This window comes from Astatotilapia calliptera, chromosome 8, assembly GCF_964374335.1.
Source record: "Astatotilapia calliptera chromosome 8, fAstCal68.1, whole genome shotgun sequence".
Classification (NCBI taxonomy): Eukaryota; Metazoa; Chordata; class Actinopteri; order Cichliformes; family Cichlidae; genus Astatotilapia; species Astatotilapia calliptera.
Window position 1 is genome coordinate 18,741,668 of NC_137429.1, and position 21,069 is coordinate 18,762,736.

Below are 21,069 nucleotides of genomic sequence, written 5' to 3' on the forward strand. Positions count from 1 at the left end.
GTGCAAAAATGCAGATGAGGCACGACACCGGAAAGGAGGTGCAGCACGAAGCGAATCTCCAGCAGCAGACTTTAGACCTACTTCAGCCGCTGTGTTTGAGGCTCACTTCACTCGCCTGCCAACTCAAAGTTGTATTATAATCTTTAAAGATCCGTCAAATTTGCACTTCTACTCTTCAGATATGTGTTTTCTGTGATAATCATGTGGCTACTTTATGAGACCGCGGTAAAGGAAGCATCTTTCATCCTTTGAAACGTTCAGACAACCTCCTCTAACCCATGGTGAGTCACTCGAGTTTTCCTACTTTTTTTGCTGCAGAGCGTCTGACTTCATGCCTTCAGCAGCTTAAAGAGTCGTAAACGTTACTTTTCCATCATGGCTTTGAGTCAGCATCAGCTCCTGCTAGTGAAAATAAAGTATGCATAATCTTAACAGGCTTTCACTTACTTTTACTATAAAATATGATACATTTCCAGCAAACTCATATTCCTGGGTTTTAATTCTTGCTGTGTAATGCTGGCATTCTTGAATCAGCACATTGTGCTACTGTAATGTGTGTTTTTGCTGCTGCTACCAAATACTGTAGTTTGGAAGATTTCATGCTGTGAGTCTCCTAATGATCTTTACTGACTTATCTGTGCTGGATGGCCTTTTAACAGTGACGTGTACTTTATTTTGTATACGACATAGTTCCGAAATATCACATGTAGGACCTTCTTATGAGGCTGCTAAGGATATAAATTTTACTCTGGCTACTAAAACTGTGTCTTCCTTTTAGAGACATGATGCAATGAGCAACAAACCACACAGGAAAACATTTGCAGTTTCCCGTTTTCTCGGCACAACCTCAAACAAAACTTGAATTTTTGTTTGCACTACTTTCACTCCGCTTTAGTAAAATCGCAGCGGAAACAAGAAGAAGCTCCTTTCACACTTTTCATGTTCATGCAACAAACTGTCAGCTTAATAATGTTTAATAAACTGCGCACAGTGCAGGGAGAAGATATTTACTTTTATCACACAAGGCAAGGTAGATATGGGTACTTCTTTCCTTTAACAAAAGAAACGGCTGTTTAAAAGCATTTTGTATTTACTTGGGTTATCGTTGTCTATTATTTAGATTTCTTTCCTGATCTGAGGCCATTTAAGTGTAACATGCAAAAAAACTAAGAATACAGGAAGGGGGCAGATACTTTTTCATGTGTATAGTTTACATATTTGCCTGTTTAATAGTATGTTTGTCTTCTGCAAAGTGCAGGATGTGCACCAAGCACAACATGACCGTAAATCTGGTTATTTGAAAGGCTGTGCACACTCATGGTTAAACCAGTGGGTGTTTCCAGAGGACTAAACTTGAAAGACCTGGGCACATTGTGCTCATTTCATTTGTCATTAATTTATAAAATCTTCTTGGTTGTTGAAGTTTGGGGATAATATGTAACTCCCCAGCAAAGCTGCATCAACTTAAGAGGCAAACACTGCACAGGATCACCGACAATGTCTAGTAAAGGGATAATAGATTCTTAGTCCATGTTGTCGTGTCAAAAATAGATACAAAGACCACTGGAAAAATAGCTTATTGAAATACAGTTTCAATAAGATATAGACAAAACCGACAACGAGCACCCCCGGGGGATAAACAGACTTTAATATAATCGAGCAGCACCAGCGACTTGGGTCCTTGGGGGGCGGGCAACCTGAATTTATTGAGAAGGGTCTTTCAAGATAACTTAATCAGTAAGTTCCACTCCGTTGTCTATCCTGGCAAAAGAAAAAGATCAAAAAGTCTGATTCTTCTGGTTCTCTACCTATTCCTCATCTCTCATGTAGATCCATTGCTCATAACTCTCCTACAGGGCCCTGCAAACTTGTGTATCCCAAGCCAGTTAGCACATCCTTCTGCCCTGAGAAAGGCCTTAAGGGGGTGCAGGTGGTGTTTGTCTCCTGCTGTGTTCAGAGTCACAAAATCTGCATGTGGTGAAGTCTTCATACAATATCAACACAAACAACAACAAACACAGTGTTCAACTTGTGCTTGTGTTCTCATAAGCTCTCATAAGCATGTGTTACTGAGGTGAATGCAGGTGTACCTTTTTAATAAACACACTGATTAATTGGAGGTGATTAAGTAAATAACAATGATGCTCTGCACACATATTTCTAAAGGAACTGGTCAAAATGATAATGATGATGCTTTAGACTTTGAGTTAAAGGCGAAAATTCATCGTTAACAATGTGCAAAAAGTTTTTATTAAACTCTAATTAGCAGTTTAATTTCTCACTTTTATTATAAATATGTATTAGGGTTAGTAGTAGCAGTATTATACAGCAAACTCTTCTTCAGAGCTTCAGCAGGATGACTGAAGGCGAAACTTGTTTGATTGGCTTAACCCCCATTGATCACAGCCCATAATGTTCGGTTGCATGCAGTAAGTAATGTGTGTGTGTGTGTGTCACATAGATAAAAGCAGGAGCATCAGCGGTAGACATATATCAGAGTTTCTCATGGAGAAGACACATTACGATTCTATCCTGGACCGAAGCAAACGCATTACGTGGCAGGACGACTGCTATGTGGATCTTCAGTCTACGACCTCATCGCAAGCAGAAACGGAGGGTAAGAGTCGAAGCCACTGTGTCTGTAACGGTTTATTTAGCCTTTCAAAATAAGTCATCATCAGTGGAACTAAAGTGTACAAATACTGGCATCTACATACATACAGGTTTATTTATATATATATATGAATAATGGAGATCTTTCAGGGTCAGACTGAGGTCTCCAGTCCTCAGTGGCTCTTCATTCATCTCTGTGTGACCTCTATAATCCTGTCCCTGTTCTTCTATGTATATATATTGTTACGACCCATCTAGGGCCAGGCCATAACATGAGCGAGGCACTCGCTTCCCCCCCAAGAACCCAGCAGTCACACGAAACAAATCCGTTAGATGTGAGGTGATTTATTTACAATGTGAATAAAGAGAACCAAAACGGGAGTGTCAATACTTCAGGGTGAGCCAAGGCCAAAACAATAAACAAAACAAACCTACACAAATCCCGCACCCCTGACCTTACCAAAACAAAGTCAAAAATAAAGACAGAGTCTGACCTCCTTAACTAACTCAAAACAGGACAAAACGGGTGATCAAAAGAAACGGCAGCTCACCCCTACCCACTCCACTTCCACAACTTTCAAGCGTATACTGCAGCCAGCGGCTACCACAGGACTACTGCTGGGTGATGAGGAGAAACGCGAGGACCTCTCCCGCTGTAGCACTCCAGCCTCCTTTTAATGGGCGGGTCCTCCAGCTGGATCCAATCACGCCGGGGCAGTATATCCACGCACCAATCGGAACAGGGGCCTGGCACAGCTAAATTAACATAGAAAAAACACAACACCTGCACAACACCTGCACAAACAAACACATGGACATACAAGTTCGTAACAATATATATATATATATGTGTATATATATATATATATACACATACAGTATATACCGACCAATAACCTGCCTCAGTACTACATGGAAGCTCCTGTCAGGCATCATATCGGCTAAGATGAACAGGCACATGGGTCAATACATGAGCGGGACACAGAAAGGAATTGGCAAGAATACCAGAGGCGCAAAACACCAGCTACTGGTAGACAGAACAATCAGCCGAGACTGCAAGACCAGACTGACCAACCTGTGCACTGCCTGGATTGATTACAAGAAGGCCTATGACTCAATGCCCCACAGCTGGATACTGGAATGCCTAGAATTGTACAAGATCAATGGGACCCTGAGAGCCTTCATCAGGAACTCAATGGGGATGTGGCGCACAACACTAGAGGCCAACTCCAAGCCCATAGCACAAGTCACCATCAAGTGCGGGATCTACCAAGGAGATGCTCTGTCCCCACTGCTGTTCTGCATAGGCCTGAACCCCCTCAGTGAGATCATTAACAAGACTGGCTACGGATACCGACTACGGATACCGACTACGGAACGGAGCAGTTGTCAGCCACCTCCTGTACATGGATGACATCAAGCTGTATGCCAAGAGTGAACGAGACATCGATTCACTGATCCACACCACCAGGCTATACAGCAATGACATTGGAATGTCGTTCGGACTGGAGAAGTGTAGTCGGATGGTAACAAAGAAAGGGAAGGTAGTCAGAACTGAGGGGATTGAACTACCAGAAGGCAACATTGCAGACATAGAGGACAGTTACAAGTACTTGGGGATCCCACAGGCGAATGGGAACCATGAAGAGGCCGCTAGAAAAGCTGCAACCACCAAGTACCTGCAGAGGGTCAGGCAAGTCCTGAGGAGTCAGCTGAATGGTAAGAACAAGATCCGGGCCATCAACACGTACGCCCTGCCCGTGATCAGGTACCCTGCTGGGGTAATAAGCTGGCCAAAGGAGGAGATAGAAGCCACTGACATAAAGACAAGAAAGCTCCTGACCATGCATGGAGGGTTTCACCCCAAATCCAGCACCCTGAGGCTGTACGCTAAGCGGAAGGAAGGGGGCCGGGGACTGGTGAGTGTCAGCACCACAGTCCAGGATGAGACAACGAACATCCAAGAATACATTGGGAAGATGGCCCCAACTGACCGAGTGCTCAGTGAATACCTCAGGCAGCAGAAACCCAAGAAAGAGGAGGGAGACGAGGAACCATCATGGAAGGACAGGCCCCTGCACGGTATGTACAACCGGCAGATAGAGGAGGTGGCTGATATCCAGAAATCCTACCAGTGGCTGGACAAAGCTGGACTGAAAGACAGCACAGAGGCACTAATCATGGCAGCACAAGAACAAGCTCTGAGCACAAGATCCATAGAGGCTGGGGTCTATCACACCAGGCAAGACCCCAGGTGCAGGCTGTGTAAAGATGCCCCAGAGACAATCCAGCACATAACAGCAGGGTGCAAGATGCTAGCAGGCAAGGCATACATGGAACGCCATAACCAAGTGGCCGGCATAGTGTACAGGAACATCTGTGCCGAGTATAACCTGGAAGTCCCGAGGTCAAAATGGGAGATGCCCCCAAGGGTGGTGGAGAATGACCGAGCTAAGATCCTGTGGGACTTCCAGATACAGACGGACAAAATGGTGGTGGCTAACCAACCGGACATAGTGGTGGTAGACAAACAGAAGAAGACGGCCGTAGTGATCGATGTAGCGGTTCCGAATGACAGCAATATCAGGAAGAAGGAACACGAGAAGCTGGAGAAATATCAAGGGCTCAGAGAAGAGCTCGAGAGGATGTGGAGGGTGAAGGTAACGGTGGTCCCCGTGGTAATCGGAGCACTAGGTGCGGTGACTCCCAAGCTAGGCGAGTGGCTCCAGCAGATCCCGGGAACAACATCGGAGATCTCTGTCCAGAAGAGCGCAGTCCTGGGAACAGCTAAGATACTGCGCAGGACCCTCAAGCTCCCAGGCCTCTGGTAGAGGACCCGAGCTTGAAGGATAAACCGCCCGCAGGGGCGTGCTGGGTGTTTTTTTTTTTTAACATACATACAGTATATATATATATATATACTGTATGTATATATATATATATATATATATATATATATATATATATATATATATACTGTATGTATATATATATATATATACTGTATGTATATATATATACATACTGTATGTATATATATATACATACTGTATGTATATATATATACATACAGTATATATATATATATATATACATACAGTATATATATATATATATATATATATATATATATATATATATACTGTATGTATATATATACGTATATATGTGTGTGTGTGTGTGTAATAATGGATTGCATTTATATAGCACTTTTCGGGGCCCTCAAAGCGCTGTACAATTCCACTATTTATTCACTGTCACATTCACACACTGGTGGAGGCAGCTACAGTTGTAGCCACAGCTGCCCTGGGGCAGACTGACAGAAGCGAGGCTGCCATATCACGCCATCGGCCCCTCCGGCCATCACCAGTAGGCGGCAGGTGAAGTGTCTTGCCCAAGGACACAACGACCGAGACTGTCTGAGCCTCGAACCGGCGACCTTCCTGTTATAAGACGAACTGCCAACTCTTTGAGCCATGATCACCCCCAATATATGTATATGTATATGTATATGTATGTATATATATATATATATATATATACACACATGTATATATATATATATACACACATGTATATATATATATATACACACATGTATATATATATATATATATATATATATATATACACACATGTATATATATATATATATACACACATGTATATATATATATATATACACACATGTATACATATATATATACACATGTATACATGTGCACATATACATCTTTGTGGTATGAACACATATATCAAGGTTATCAGCACTGATATTGCTTCTTTTTTATTTGATTCCATTTATATCTCAGTACCCTCGATCTCTCCCTGTCTATCTGTTTCAGCTTGCCGTGTTTTTCTCGTTGTCTGTCCTCGTCCTGCGCTGCTGTTCTTTTTAAAAAAATAAAATTTATGAATTGACAAAAAAGGACGTAGTGTGTCAGTGATAATGGCAGGATCATAAAATTGACTTTAAATGAAGTAGTTATTTTAACATTAGCGGTGCACATCGTATTCTGCTATTATCAGCAGTGTTGAGCTGCAGAGGTGTCATCTGTAGGACAATCTGATCTCTGTGGTTTAGCTTTCAAGTCTTTGTTTCACCATATGGTTCGCAAACAAGACAACAATGTTATCACGATTCAAGATGCCGACTTCTGCTGTTGGAGAAGAGAATAAGTAGAATTGCATTACAGAAAACAGAATTGTTCTTTTACAAATATGCAAAAATGTTGTAGGTTTACCTCAGTCTGGCAGCTTTATACCTGAAAAAGCGTTAAAGTGTGGCGATGTTCATACTGTGTGCAGTCACAGGTGCTGTTTATGGTTAGTGTGTTTAGCCTGTCACCTAGTAACCATTAACAAAACTTTGAAACAGTGCTCACCACGTCCGCTCGAAAATTTCCTGTAGGGGCAAACCCTAATACTTCTCAGTAAGTTTGCAGGTTTTTAAAAAATCACTTTGATCTCCATCCAACCATCCAGCCGTATGTCGGCTCCGAGCAGCAGTCTGAGCAGAGACTTTGATTGACTTTGAAAGATTAAACAAACCTGTCAATCCTGGGAGTTCATTAGGTAAACACTTGCTTGGACATTCGCCAATTTTAAGCAGAAGATTTTCTGACTTAGGATTTTTAAGCAAGATCAAAAAAAATGTGCGATCATCGCAGATCCTCAGTTTTCAGGTTTGTATTTCAAGCTCTCCTGTAAACTCGCTGATGCTCTTTATTCTTTCCTGTTATTTTCCCCCTCTTTGTTAGGAAACATTTACACCGTTTCTAAATGACAGCTTGTTGGTTTTGATGTATTATTGAAGTGGTTTTAAGGACACCACAGGCTCCGATTGTGATGTGGTGATTTCTACTTTCCAAGAGGAATGTGAAAATATTTATCTGTCTCTTTGTGTATTACACAACAAAGAAGAAGCTGACGTGTCTGTAATTTTGAGTGTGTGTACACACACACACACACTTATAAAGATTAGGGGGAAAAAATAAATGAGGCAAAGGCATGTTATTTCTTTAAAAATATGGTGTCCTCTTGTGTGCAAAGTCATTTACCATCATCAGACTTTTTAATGAGAATAAATATCTGACAAAAACACAAATAATCCTGCATTGTCCCAGCTTAAGGAAGTATCTTTGCTCATGAGTTAACACCACAATAATCTCATCAATCATAAAATTCCTAAAAGTGTTCTGTTATTCTTTAGATCTCGGTTGGATCCAAAAGCATCAAGACCAGCTGCAGAGCTTTATTACGCCCTCCTTCCTGGGGGAGATCTTAAACCACATGAGAAACCTGGATGTGCTCAGTTCAGCTGAGGAGACCAAGGTCAAGGAAGCAGGCCGACTGCAGGATCAGGTTAACATGCTCACCACTATTGTCACTGCCAAGGACAGTCAAGGCTCTGACGTCCTTCAGGGTTTTATAGAGAGCTCAGATTCTCAGGTTGCCCAGCTCATCATTAACCACGGTAAGAGGCTGCTTCTCTCTGTCCTGTGTAATTCTTTAAAATGGTCATGGGGGGTAAGTAGCTCAGGCAACGAGTCTGGAGGAACGAAACTGCAAAGAAAATAAATCAATAAAATAATATTCTGTAAGTTCTGTCTGGCTCTGCCGGATGTTTCTTCCTGTTAAAAGGGAGTTTTTCCTTCCCACTGTCGCCAAAGTGCTTGCTCACAGGGCGCCATATGATTGTTGGGTTTTTCTCTGTATGTTTTATTGTAGGGTCTACCTTACAATATAAAGCGCCTAGAGGTTACTGCTGTTGTGATTTAGCGCTGTATAAATAAATTTGAATGGAATTGAATTATTTCCCATTTTTGTTTACTAATTAATAATTTTTAAAATGTTTATTTGTTTACTTGCTTGCATATGGAAATATGTATATGAAATGTAGATATTAATACTTTTTCTGCCAGTTTGGTTCCTCCATAGACGTGCGGCTTTTACAAGTGTTTCTATAGTGTTTAGTGTATGATTGTGTAAGTTTAAATGCAAAGCACTTTTCACTCACTGGGATCAAAGCTTAGTACAAAGTTACTCTTCCATATTAGTGTCCTTTTTCCAGAGAATAACCGATGTGAATTTCTTTTGTTTTTGTCTGTAGATGCCATGGTAAAAGAGCACAAGGAGGTCCTCTTACGCCGATATGAACAGTACAGAGACAGAGACTCAATCAGCTGCCCCAGACTTAACATCTCATCAAGAACCTTACTACTTGTCGATGGACTTTCTGACCTCCAACAAAAGGAGCATGACCTGATGCAGGTGGGAGTGACTCGAGGAGAGAAAAGAAATCATCTTAGGCAGCTGGGGTTAGCAAAATTGTTTGAGCCCCTTACCCGAGTCAGTATGCCCCCTAGGGTCTCCCTCACAGTTGGGGTAGCTGGTATCGGCAAAACAACCTGGGTGAGACACTTTGTCCGGCAGTGGTGCCAAGGGATCATCTGTACAGACATAAACTTTGTGCTACCGTTCACATTTGCCGAGCTGAACTTGCTGGACAAGCTTTCTGCTGAGAGGCTGGTGAAAATGGCTTTTCCTCATATATCTGATCCCAGTCTGGTCCTGAACAGCTCCTGTCGGACTCTGCTCATACTTGATGGTTTGGACGAATTCCGCTGCAAATTAAATTTTTCCGACGCAGCTTCTTGCAGCGACCCAAAAAAAGAAGTGCCTATTGACGACTTAGTTACCAACATCATTCGAGGGAATCTGCTTCCCGATATAGCAGTCTGGGTGACTTCCAGGCCAAGAGTAGCTTCCCTTATCCCCGGAGGTCTGGTTGACAGGGTGACTGAGATCCCAGGATTTAGTCCTAAGGATATAGAGATCTTTCTGAATCACCATTTCTCTGAGAAGGATTTTGCCAGGAAAATATGGTCACACTTGGAATCCAATAAGATCTTGATGGTGATGTGCTACATACCCTGCATTTGCTGGATAGTAGCTGATACTTTGTTATACATCATGCAGAATGAAGCACAGGAGAGTCTTCCGAGGACTTGCACTGAGCTGTATGCCAATTTCTGTTCAATGAAAGCAGAATTGGGCGAACCAAGAGGCAGAGAGCCTGTAAAAACGGAGCAACTTCACGGGAGCAATCGGAAACTGCTGGGGAATCTCGGACGACTGGCTTTCTATGGGCTTCTTAAACACAAGTATGTCTTCAGTGAACAAGACCTCAAGAACTATGGGATTGAGCTACTGCTGACTCAAAGCAGTCTCGGTTCTGGAGTTCTTGTTCGAGAGGAGTCAACCATCAACACGACGTTCCGCTTCACACATTTGACTCTGCAGGAGTTTCTTGCAGCTACCTTCTACCATGTTTCCTCAAAGCGGGCAATCTTTGACTTGTTCTCTGAGAGCTCCATGTCCTGGCCCAAGATTGGTTTCCAGAACCACTTCAGAAGTGCCTTTCAGCACTCACAACAAGCTGAGGATGGTCACCTGGATGTGTTCGTACGCTTCCTAACAGGCCTGCTGTGCTCAGCTGCAATCAAACCTCTTGCTGGACTTCTGGCCCTCGGGAAAGACGATGGCAACAACAAGGCATGGGCAGCAGGGTTTTTGCAGGGTCTGTTGGTCAGCGGGGGTGCTGTGGTCTCCCTGCGTGCAGTCAACCTAGCTTACTGTTTACAGGAGCTGCAGCACACAGAGATGCTGCGGAGCGTAGAGGAGGATTTACGGCTCAGCAGTCTAGCGGGAAAGTTAACGCGGCCTCACTGTGTGGTGCTGGGTTACCTGCTCCACGTGTCTCCGGAGTGCAGCGAACAAACCAACCTGACAGCCTCTCTGAACGCCTCGACAGTGAAATGTTTGCTCCCGCAGCTGCTGTACTGTAGGCATCTAAGGTGAGCTTCTCAACCCAAATACATCCAATAAAAGGAAAACTCCAGATTCAGTGGTTTTATCTGCTCATCAGGTTGGAGAATAATCACTTTAAAGATGATGTCATGGAGTTGCTGGGAAGTCTCCTGAGTGCCAAAGACTGCCATATCCAAAAAATAAGGTGAGCCTTTTTTGTGGTAAAGCATCATACGAGGAACAATTGTTGTTCTGAACAACTGTATCACATCAAGCTGCTTTATAAACTCAGACAAACAGCGGAGCTTTTAAATGAAGTTATGATTGACCTTGCTGATTACTCTCAGTGGTTGTGTGATTGTATGATTGGTGAAAGTATAATTGTGGTTGTAATTATTATTAATACTCGAACAACATAAATACAATTTCTTTTATCCCTCCATCAGTCTGGCGGACAATGCCATCAGCAACAAAGGAGCCAAAGCCCTGAGTCGAGCCCTCTTGGTGAACCGCACGCTGACTTCTCTCAAGTGAGATCTGCAGTGTTTGATGTCTGAATGAACAAATAAAACCTTTTGAGTTCAGTATTTCCAATTATCTGTATATAAAGCTGCTGCCCCCAGGTCTGGAAAGTATATTTTATGGTGTCAGTAGCTAGTTTTAATTCATTTATTACAGACACTCAAAGCCAAGTATGCTCTAGAGGAGCTATTCCCAGTCAAGAGTGCTGTGACCCATTTAATAAAACAGGAAATCCCATGGAGCCCCCCCCCCAATCTTAAATCTTCACTCTAATCAAAATACAGGAGTGGGAGTATTAAGGCCAATAGGTGATCCACCTGCCACTGGGACACAAGCGTCAATAAAAGAGCAGTGAATTTAGGTCAGAGTAATATCACTAATAACCACCTCCAAGTACCAGTTTTAATTCACTTTTTGTTTAAATCAATTAATATAAATAAGTAACTGTACATTATTATGAGTCATTTCAAACTCAATTTCTTGGGAATCACTGCTCTAGAGCTTGGCTAGCTGTTAGTGTGCAGGGTCTCAGTTTCTCTTGTGTCTAGATTCAAAAACTAAGATGGCAGTGGATAAATTGCTCACACTAAAGCTTTAAAAGATGAGTAACCATGACAACATGGGGGCTACTTCCATCTTTTATATACAGTATATAATGTTTTCCAAAAACAGAACCTTGTAATAAAAATGAGTAATCTGAAATGGGGAAAAGGCTTTTAGTTTTGATGTAGTATAGTCATTCAAGAGTTGATCATAATACTACATAATAATAATGCTAAACCTGCATCTTATAATTTACATCTTATTATTGCTAAGTAGAGTTTTAGTAAATCATCTAATGACCTGTTTATGTTGTTTTAGTCTTCGGAATAACAACATCGGCTCCAAAGGTGCAAAGTTCCTAGCAGAGGCTCTGAAAATGAACCAAGTCCTGACATCAATCAAGTTGAGTATAATTGCTCTACAGCTTAACTGACACACCCAGAATTCCAGTTTATTTACTCTAGTTGGTGTATTTGCTCAATTTCCCCGACTTCTCATCAGCTTTCAGAACAACGCCATCGAGGAGGAGGGTGCTCAGTCGCTTGCAGAAGTGCTGCAGTGCAACCGCAAACTGGTGTCTCTGAAGTGAGTTTGGTCTTGTTTACAGATGTTGTTTTAATGAATGTTCTGTAGATTAATGTGCATCTTTTTTTTTAGTATACGGAAGAATACAATCGCAGCAGGTGGAGCCAAAAGGATTGCAGAAGCACTGAAGACCAACCGGACTCTCACAAAGTTGATGTAATGCAGAATTAATATTCATTCAGTGATCTTGGAGATAATGTACTGAACTTCTAGGCCAGAACATTTAAAGACTAAAAGTTAATCATTACTTCTTCACATTTTTGCAGATTGATGATGAGGTGTACAGTTATGATAGCTCATTGACACACTTGTTTGTTACTAGGCTTCATTTGATCTTGTTTACCACCACACCTGAACCTGGTTCACATACTGATAACTCAGGTTTTCTTTCTCCTAATGTGTCGGGTGTATTTGTGTTCTTGTCTGCAGCCTTTGTGGTAATCAGCTTGGGGATAAAGGGACGGTAGCTCTGGCCGAGGCTTTGGCGGTCAACCACACTCTTCTCTCACTCCAGTTAGTATCTTCTGCCCATGAGTGCAATGCAAATGCATTTTAATAGTGTGGGAAGTGACATTTCAATTCATGCACCACAGAAGGGGAAATGGTGTTTGCTTTGAATGCTATTCATTACAGCTGCATTTAACTTTTCATCTCTTTTCATAGACTTCAGAGTAACTCGATCAGCAACAAGGGCATGACAGCCTTAACCAAAGCACTGAGGCTGAACCATGGCCTTGTCTCCTTGAAGTAAGGACCAAGCTTAAAGTTTCACTCTGTTTCCCTGTTTGTATTTGTGCATTAACCCAAGAATATTTTGTCTTTTTTGGGAGAACGTGATTTTCCAACAAGCAGCTGTCAGTTAAACTCAGAAGAGAGTTACTTTAGCTAAGAAATTATTTAAAACGCTGATGTTATTTTGAGCTTTAGGAGACCAATCAGTGATCAGGGTCAGTTATTTGTCTTACTTAGCTTCAGTAGGCATCTTGAAGTCCAGTTTCTTTTAGAAGTTTCCTGGCGAAGGCTACGTTAGCGTTGTTATTCTTGAATGTAGTTATTTGCACCTTCATTTTAAACCCTCTCTATTTCCATTCATCAAGGCATGTGTTTACTGCAGACTGATATTTATACGCCTACCTCCTTGAAAAACAGTTTTGACTTGGTTAGATGTTTTAAAGGTGTTTGGGTTTTTTTTCCTTTAACCATGGAAATAATTCTGTCATCATCCACTTTAGTTGTCTTCTGTGGTTTTTCTGGGTTTTTTTGTTGTGGAGCAGGGGGGCTTTGCGTAAAGATGGCTGTAATTCCTGATTATTTAAGGCACAACTTTTGTTAAACACCTTAAAAGAAAACTGAAAGTCTGCACATCATTCACACTTGATTATTTGATATAAAATCCACTGATGTGGTGTGCGGAGGCAAAATGACAAATATTGTCTCGCTGTTCAAAAACCTATAAAACTAATTGTATCATATGTGCAGTATATCTTATCTGTTAGACACATGTGATCAGTATTCATATTTTGTGTCTCAAAAAAGGGAGTAAAAAAAGCCTCTCTTTGGAAAAGGTTTGCCAAATTGGCAGTATCTTGGCATTTTAGTGGCTGTAAAGTTGTCATGCTTGTGTCTTATGTCACTTTTCATGTGTTTTTCTGTCTATTTAGTCTGAGGGAGAACTCCATTGGGGTAGAGGGAGCAAAGAACATGGCCCATGCCCTCCACGAGAACAACACTCTGCAGGACCTCGAGTGAGTCAGCTCGTTAATAGTAGTACAGTATCATCCCTCACAGAACTGCAGGAATACCCAACTGTTCAGTAAATGTCATTCCCCCAGATCATGCCCTGTCATACAATACTGCTGCATGATGAAAAGCACAAAAACTGTGAGATAACTGTTTGTATTGTGTAGCTCTTTGAGGTAATGTGGGGACATTTCCAACCTACTGCAACACTGAGAGCAGCAGCCATATTCTAGTGTTATAATACTTCCTGTAAACACCTTTTTCCAGTGTTATTTTCAAAACTTGAAGCTTCTGTGAAAGCAGACATGTTGAAAACGCTCTGACAGTCTTTGCATTACATACAACAGTGCTCATATTTGTGTTTTTGTTTGCATATTTGTGTGTTTTCCAGTCTCACAGCCAACCTTTTGCATGATGACGGAGTTCAAGCTATCGCTGGTGCAATCAAGTTTAATCGAGGCCTGACCTCCTTGCAGTAAGTGGAGCTTGAATCGGAAATAAACACATCCAAACAGATACACACAAGTCTGAGAGTAGAAGTGGGAGTCTGCACTGCACAGCAACCGATGCATTCTCAGTGATGTAATAAAGTTCTAGTGAACAAAGCAGGATATTTATACCTACATCTTTAAGCACACACTCTACCCATAACCCTGATAAGGACAAGTGGAAGAGAATGAATGGTTAGAGTCTTTGATTCTGAAATGTGGTTGAGCAGAAATTTGAGCTAAATCAAAATAGTAAAGTAAACGATTTGGTTCTTATGTAGCACTTTTCTACTTGAGCTTTTAAAGCGCCTCATTCAACACCCCTCATTCAACCATATTTTTTCGACACCTAAATGCTTTCTAAGATTCACACGTTGATGGACACATGGAGAGCAACTTTAAGGTTCAAGTATACTTCGGCATGCAGAGTAGAGCATCCAGGGATTGAACCAGCAACCTGTTTAATAGATCTTTAATGAATTCAAGTGTATTTGCTTCATACTGGGTCTCTTCTTTTCCTCTCTTTTCACAGTCTGCAGTGGAATTTCATCAAGTCCACGGCCACTAAAGCTCTGGCCCATGCACTCCTCTCCAATTCCACAATGCAACTCCTGGAGTAAGACCAATAAACCTTTTTCACTCCTTTGTTTGTAAATATATCGATCTCAACCAAAATTTCAAAACTCTTTCCTCAAAGCCTGCGCTGATATTACTTTGAGAAAATGACTCGCTCCAGGCTTTGAGTGAACATATTTCATCAGCAACCATGCAATTATGTAAAACTTTATTCGCAAAGCTTTATTGTTATTCATAGCAGTTTCTGTGTGTGCTTCTATCTCCATTCTACAGTCTTCAAGAAAATGCTATCGGGAATGAAGGAGTCACTTATCTTGCTGAGGCTCTGAAAACCAACACGTCACTGCGCACTTTATGGTTGGCATAACGATCATGTCCATCGACAGATCAATCATTTTTGTGGTTGTGGTGGTTGTGACCCTTTTGTGTGACGTCTCTTCAGTCTTCAGGGAGTCTCAGCAGGGATGAGTGGCGCCATTAAAATGGCAGAAGCTCTGATGACCAACCAGACCCTCCAAACATTAGAGTGAGTACAAATTTTACCTTGTGTCAACCTTTCCTTTGTTTTAGCTGCATATCATTGACACGCTCTTCGGCAGTTCAGCTTTGTCAGTTAAAGTTGGCCTAATCAACAGCAGAGTGAAACCAAGCAGCACTCGTTAACTTCTATCTGAAACTAACTGTCTATCTAAACTAACTGCTAGTCTCTTATCTGTCTGCTTCTAAAGATTAATAGCTTTTGATTGGTTCCTGTTATGAACTTTGTTTATCTTCATTTGAGAATCCCAGCATGCAATTTGAATTTACTGATTGCAGTCTGTCAATGTTGTGTCTGCTTGAGGTAGATATTATTTTAAGAAGGCAGTTAGTTGTCTCTAACAGATCACTGACAAGTCACGATTGCGATCACTAGATCAAATGAGTGCGCCTCCCTGGAAACGTTCGTTATTTCCAAATGTTAAACAATAAAAGTGATGATTCATCAGAATACCTCCAGACCTTCTCTTTGTGAATAATGTGAGAAAATTCACCAACTAATCCTCAACCAGATTGAGACTATTTAAGCTCTCGTGCTGCTTGATGATTAAATGACTCAGTGTGTTTTAATGGCAACTTTACTTTTCTTTATTTTTTTTCACATGTAATGACTTGTCTATATTATTGTTGATTTACATTCACTCTGATTTTATAGAGTTAAATTTAAACATACCATAACAATATTACAATACATACAGCCATGTGAAAAAGAAATGCAACAATCCCAGTAATGTGAAAAACACCAAACTGCTTCTATAAGACTTAAGAAGGCAGGTGCTGCTAATCAAATACACTTGATTAACTGATCATCAGCAAGTGCGAGCACCTCTGTGAAAGCAAAGGTTTTGGCATTTTGCTGGTTTGGAGAATTCAGGTGTGTTAACACAATGTCACAGTCTTCCCAAGAGTGAACAGCCCACCAGTTTTCCCTGAGGTCAGACCATGCAGTGCTCAAGGAAACTGCAAAACAAACCAAGAGCTACATCACAGACTCTACAGGCCTAAGCATTAAATTTCATGATGGCGCAATGATAACAAGATTGAACCAGTGTGGCTTGTTCGAAAGGGTTGCCAGGACGACACCTCTTCTCTTTAAGAAGTTGCACAGGTTAGGATAGTAAAGTTGTATTTGAACAAACCACAAGATTTCTGGGACTTTGGACCTCATTTACTAACAATGTGCAATCAAAAATACAGACAAATTAAAATCTGGCTGTCGTAGGAAATTTCTACAGGATGTTTAGAATTACAGTTATTTTTTATTTTAAAAAAAAGCCTTGATATTAGTGCTGGATGTCTTTCAGTCTAATTTCTTGGCCCTCTCTAATGGATGCTGAAAAATAGAATTCAGTGAGTTTATTATCACAGATTGACAGATATGGTCCTCTTTGTTCTTTTTCTCTCATTCAGTTAGACTTTTTTATATCAACTTTGAGTTCCAAGCAAGTCTCAGGGGATGTGATATACAGAGCTACTATTTTGTCAGTAGGAGCCCCACTTTTCATTTTTCTTTTAAACTGTTGAAAACACTCTGGAAAGCTGTGCCTTTTCCTCTTTGGACAATTGTTTAAGTTTCTTCAGTTGGATTTTCTCCTGTTTTCCTCTTTTAGTGGTGCACGGTTCTCTCTTGCAAGATAGTAACTGCTTTCTCTGCTTTACCTGGAAGTACTAGAGTTGGATGTCTTGACTGGTCTCAAGACCACTTTTACGTGGTCTTGATCTTGTCTCGGTCTCGACGGACTTTGGTCTTGTCTTGGTCTCACTGTCTTGATCTTGCTGTCTAATGTGTCATGCGCAAAAGCATCAGCTCTAAGAGCCGTGCTTAGAGAGTGCTTTGTAGTGAATCACAAGAGTCGACTCCCAGTAAGCGAGAGCCGGCTCCTCACTTAATTTCCTTTCACTGCTCAGCTCTCACACAGTGGCTCAGCTATGCTCCAATCCCTCCATATTGTGGCCAATCACATGCGAGGATATAGGATAATATCATTATGTGAAAAACAGAGAGGGTGAGAGACGCGGCAGTCAAGTGGAGTCTGTCTTCCCAGTAAGTGAGTGAGACAGTAGACAGTGGTGAGGAGGGCTGTGCGAGTGCATCACAAAAACACATAAATATGCCCGACACCCGTAAACGAATCAGCATCTGGCTGCAGTTTAAAGACTTTTTCGTCTCGGTCTTTGTCTCGTCTCAACTTTGTCTTGGTCTTGACTTGGTCTGTCTTGGTCTTGGTCTTGTCTTGGTCTCGATACCCTCTGATCTTGGTATTGTCTTGGTTTAGGCGGTCTTGACTACAAGTCAAGCACGTACGCCTGAATGACATGGAGACGTGACAATATCCAGATTTTATGGCGATTACAAAGGGCTCTTTGTTCATAAAGAGTCTGATTTATCAACATATAAACTGTGGTAAGAATAAAAACAAGCTGGTGCACGTGTTTCTTAAATCTAAGAGTAATTTTGCATAGCCACTTGTTTGTTTGAATAGAGTAAGAACTCCACGCACATTAAATGAAGCCCATTGTCCTTTAAACAGAAAAGACCAAAGTGGAGATGTTTGGCCACAATGCACAGAGTAACATTTGGGGAAATTTGAACACAGCACAAACACTTCATAACAACTGTCAATCACTGTGTTGGAGGGATGGTGATTTGGCCTTGTTTTGCAGCCACAGGATCTGGACACCTTGCAGTCCTTAGGTCAACCATGACCTCCTCTGTACCTGGAATAATTTTGGAATCAAATATGGGGACCAAAATGCTTCCACAGTGATGTGAGACACTGATAAAAACATGCTGAAATGATTATTCCTGCTAGAGGTGACTCTACAAGCTACTGAAACATGCAATGTAGTTCGTTTTTCATCAGTAATTTGGCATTTTTATTGATCTTATTGTAAATTTAAAATGTAAAATCTCTTTGTTTATTCAAATGGCTTTTTTTGCAGCAGTGAACAAAGATTGGTCAGCGGATTTTAGAATGAGTTGGACTGCTTCTTATTTGCTGAAGTAACCAATACAAACTTTCTTCATTAGTGACTTTTTATCTCAAGATTTTCTTGATGGGTTTGTCATAACCTTTCAGGAACTTCACTAAAAGGATAATTAATTTTTTTTTTTGAAGCAACAAAAGAGACAATTAAAATACAATTGCCTCCAGCAGCTCATTGCAAATTGTCGTTTTTAGTCCTGGTAAACAACCAATTTCACCTGTCATTGGACGACACAAGAGAAAAGTGAGAAAAATGATAGAAGGCTCTAGTTTGATGAGACGCTCACCTGGGTGGAGCTCGGCAGCTCATTTTCCACTATGTTTTTCAGTCTGCGTGGGAACACTGTAGGAATGGAGGGAGCCAAGGCCCTGGCCAACGCCTTGAAATCCAACAGAAGCCTCAAGGCGCTGAAGTAAGCACAACTGGAACTTCATTTCATGACATAAACTACATTCGTATATTAAACCTGTGGTAGAAAAGTAAATGCAGCTGCTGATTTCATGCTGCCTGATTTATCTGTTCAGTCAGGGCTGAAGTTTATTCTCCCACACTCTCCTCCGCTGTTCATCCATTATTTGGTTAGCTGCAAATAACCCCAGCTACAGAGATGCATGTGTGCTGAACTCCCTGATTTTGTTTTTGTTTTCTTCTGGAATCCAACAGTCATCAATATCCAGACCTTTACATTTGAAATTTAGAGAGTTACTCACAGATATCGCTACATTTGATCAAAAAATAAATCTTCTGTGTGTGATTCATCAGTCTGCAGGAGAACTCTCTGGGCATGGATGGAGCCATATTCATTGCAACAGCTTTGAAGGGAAACCACCAACTGACATACATCAAGTAAGTTTTCTTTTACCGTTTATTTATTGTTATTTACCTGTTTATCGATTTGTCGTATTAAAACTGTTCCTTCAGTTTGCAGGGAAATGGCATTGGAGAATCTGGAGCTAAAGTCATATCTGATGCTATAAGAGCCAGTGCCTCTGGCTGCGTGGTGGACATCTAGCCCACCAGAGAGAGCAGCCGTCACTGAGGAGGGTCATGCTACCAGCACGGGGATAACAGCTGCTGTTGTTATACAAAGCAGATGTAAACTATGTAATTTAACTCATTCTGTATAATAGTTCTGACAAGTTATTTGGTGCATTGCATTTTTATATAGATTCTGTAATATTTATTAGATGACTAAACAGCTGTTTTGAAGCTGCAGTTCAGCTTTAGACAAACACTTGAGAAGCACAATATGTAATGTAATAAACACACATTAAGCTCAGGAAGTTAAAGTAGAGCAGAATTCCTCCATTAAGGTGCCATTTTGTACATTTGCTCTGTTTGCACAATTAAATGTGGCAAAAAAAAAAAAGTAAGTTACTTCAGGAGGACCAAACTGGTTTTATAACCTTTGTTGTTCTATTTGGTTTATTATGCCTGTCTTACAAGTGTTAAATACCAGAAATACTGACATGACACAAATACACTCCAACTGAGCAGAACTGAGTAAAACCTTTTATTTATTCCAATGTTTCTTGTTGCAGTCGACCTTATTGGAAATGAGGCTTTTGGCTATTTTAAGCCTGCATGTTATAGATGCAGTTATTATGATGTTTGGAGCCTCTGAAGACAATGAACTGAGAAGGAGAACATGTATTTAAAATTGTAAGAAGAAAATGATCTGTGTCCTTTGACCCATATTTAATAGTGCTTTGTGGACCATCCAGTTCATTATTTGTCTTGGCTTGTTTAGCTAGCACCTCAGTGTGCCAATAACAGCATGCATATATATATATATATATATATATATATATATATATATATATATATATATATATATATATATATATATATACCTGCGAGGAATGGCACTATGAGCCAGTCCGCACGGAATTTTGTGGCTCAAATTCTAAGGAATGAGGAGCTAATTAACACCCTGGCAAATGCATGTTCTGGCCAACCTAATATTTGTACTAGTGTACCGCATCGTACTACTGATGAAGAAATTTATTCACTTTTTCATCGTGGAAGACCAAATGCAGTGAACCTCTCCGGTCAGATAACCCCTGGTTATCCAGCTAACGTTATGGAGAACGTGCCTTCCACATCACAGGAGTGCCCCACAACAGGTCCCATCTACAATCTTAGGCTACGTTCACACTGCAGGCGAAAGCGCATCAAATCCGATTTTTTTTGACCCTATGCGACCCATATCCGATCATGCTATGACAGTGTGAACAGCGCAAATCCGATATTTTCAAATCCGATCTGGGTCACTTTCGTATGTGGTACTGAATCCGATACATATCCGATGTTTTAGAAAGCGACTGCTGTGTGAACGGTCAAGTCGCATTAAATCCGCCTTTTACGTCACCGACACAAGACTGAAGCCAATTATCAGCGCCAGAGAAGACATCGCGAACGCTTCCTGGCCATCCAGTGTAGATGTCAGTGAAAATGTTGGGAAGACAACGTAAACATTTTATTTGTACTGTATAATCTGCAGATTCTGACAGAAATCTGCAACTATCCTTTGAAGCACCGCTCCTCTCTAAAACAGCAATAAGGATCATTATTAGGTTATTTACATTATTATGTAAATAACAAAATAACTTAAAGCAAAAATTGGGAAACGTGAAGTCCGAAGTCTTTATATTAAACTGGCGTC

At 41.0% G+C, this 21,069-nt stretch overlaps 1 protein-coding gene across 3 annotated transcripts; it reads left to right on the top strand.

Annotated features, from left to right (window-relative positions):
- The first annotated feature begins 20 nt into the window (after positions 1–20).
- On the top strand, positions 21–19,930 carry nlrc3 (NLR family, CARD domain containing 3). Of its 3 annotated transcripts, none has more exons than XR_003273242.2 (19): positions 21–281; positions 2,462–2,617; positions 7,826–8,089; positions 8,726–10,472; positions 10,544–10,630; positions 10,872–10,955; positions 11,809–11,892; positions 11,992–12,075; positions 12,148–12,231; positions 12,505–12,588; positions 12,739–12,822; positions 13,737–13,820; positions 14,207–14,290; positions 14,836–14,919; positions 15,153–15,236; positions 15,322–15,405; positions 18,081–18,185; positions 18,733–18,816; positions 19,167–19,222. XR_003273242.2 is itself a non-coding variant. In XM_026178795.2 (19 exons), exons 2-19 carry the CDS (start codon positions 2,506–2,508, stop codon positions 19,414–19,416), a joined length of 3,393 nt encoding a protein of 1,130 aa, XP_026034580.1. In that variant the 5' UTR covers positions 21–281; positions 2,462–2,505; the 3' UTR covers positions 19,417–19,930. The 3 variants fall into 3 exon arrangements, 1 of the variants encoding a protein (XP_026034580.1); XR_003273241.2 differs by having other exon boundaries at positions 18,081–18,231; positions 19,167–19,217; XM_026178795.2 differs by lacking the exon at positions 18,081–18,185 and adding an exon at positions 19,326–19,930 and having other exon boundaries at positions 19,167–19,250.
- Positions 19,931–21,069: the final 1,139 nt, after the last annotated feature.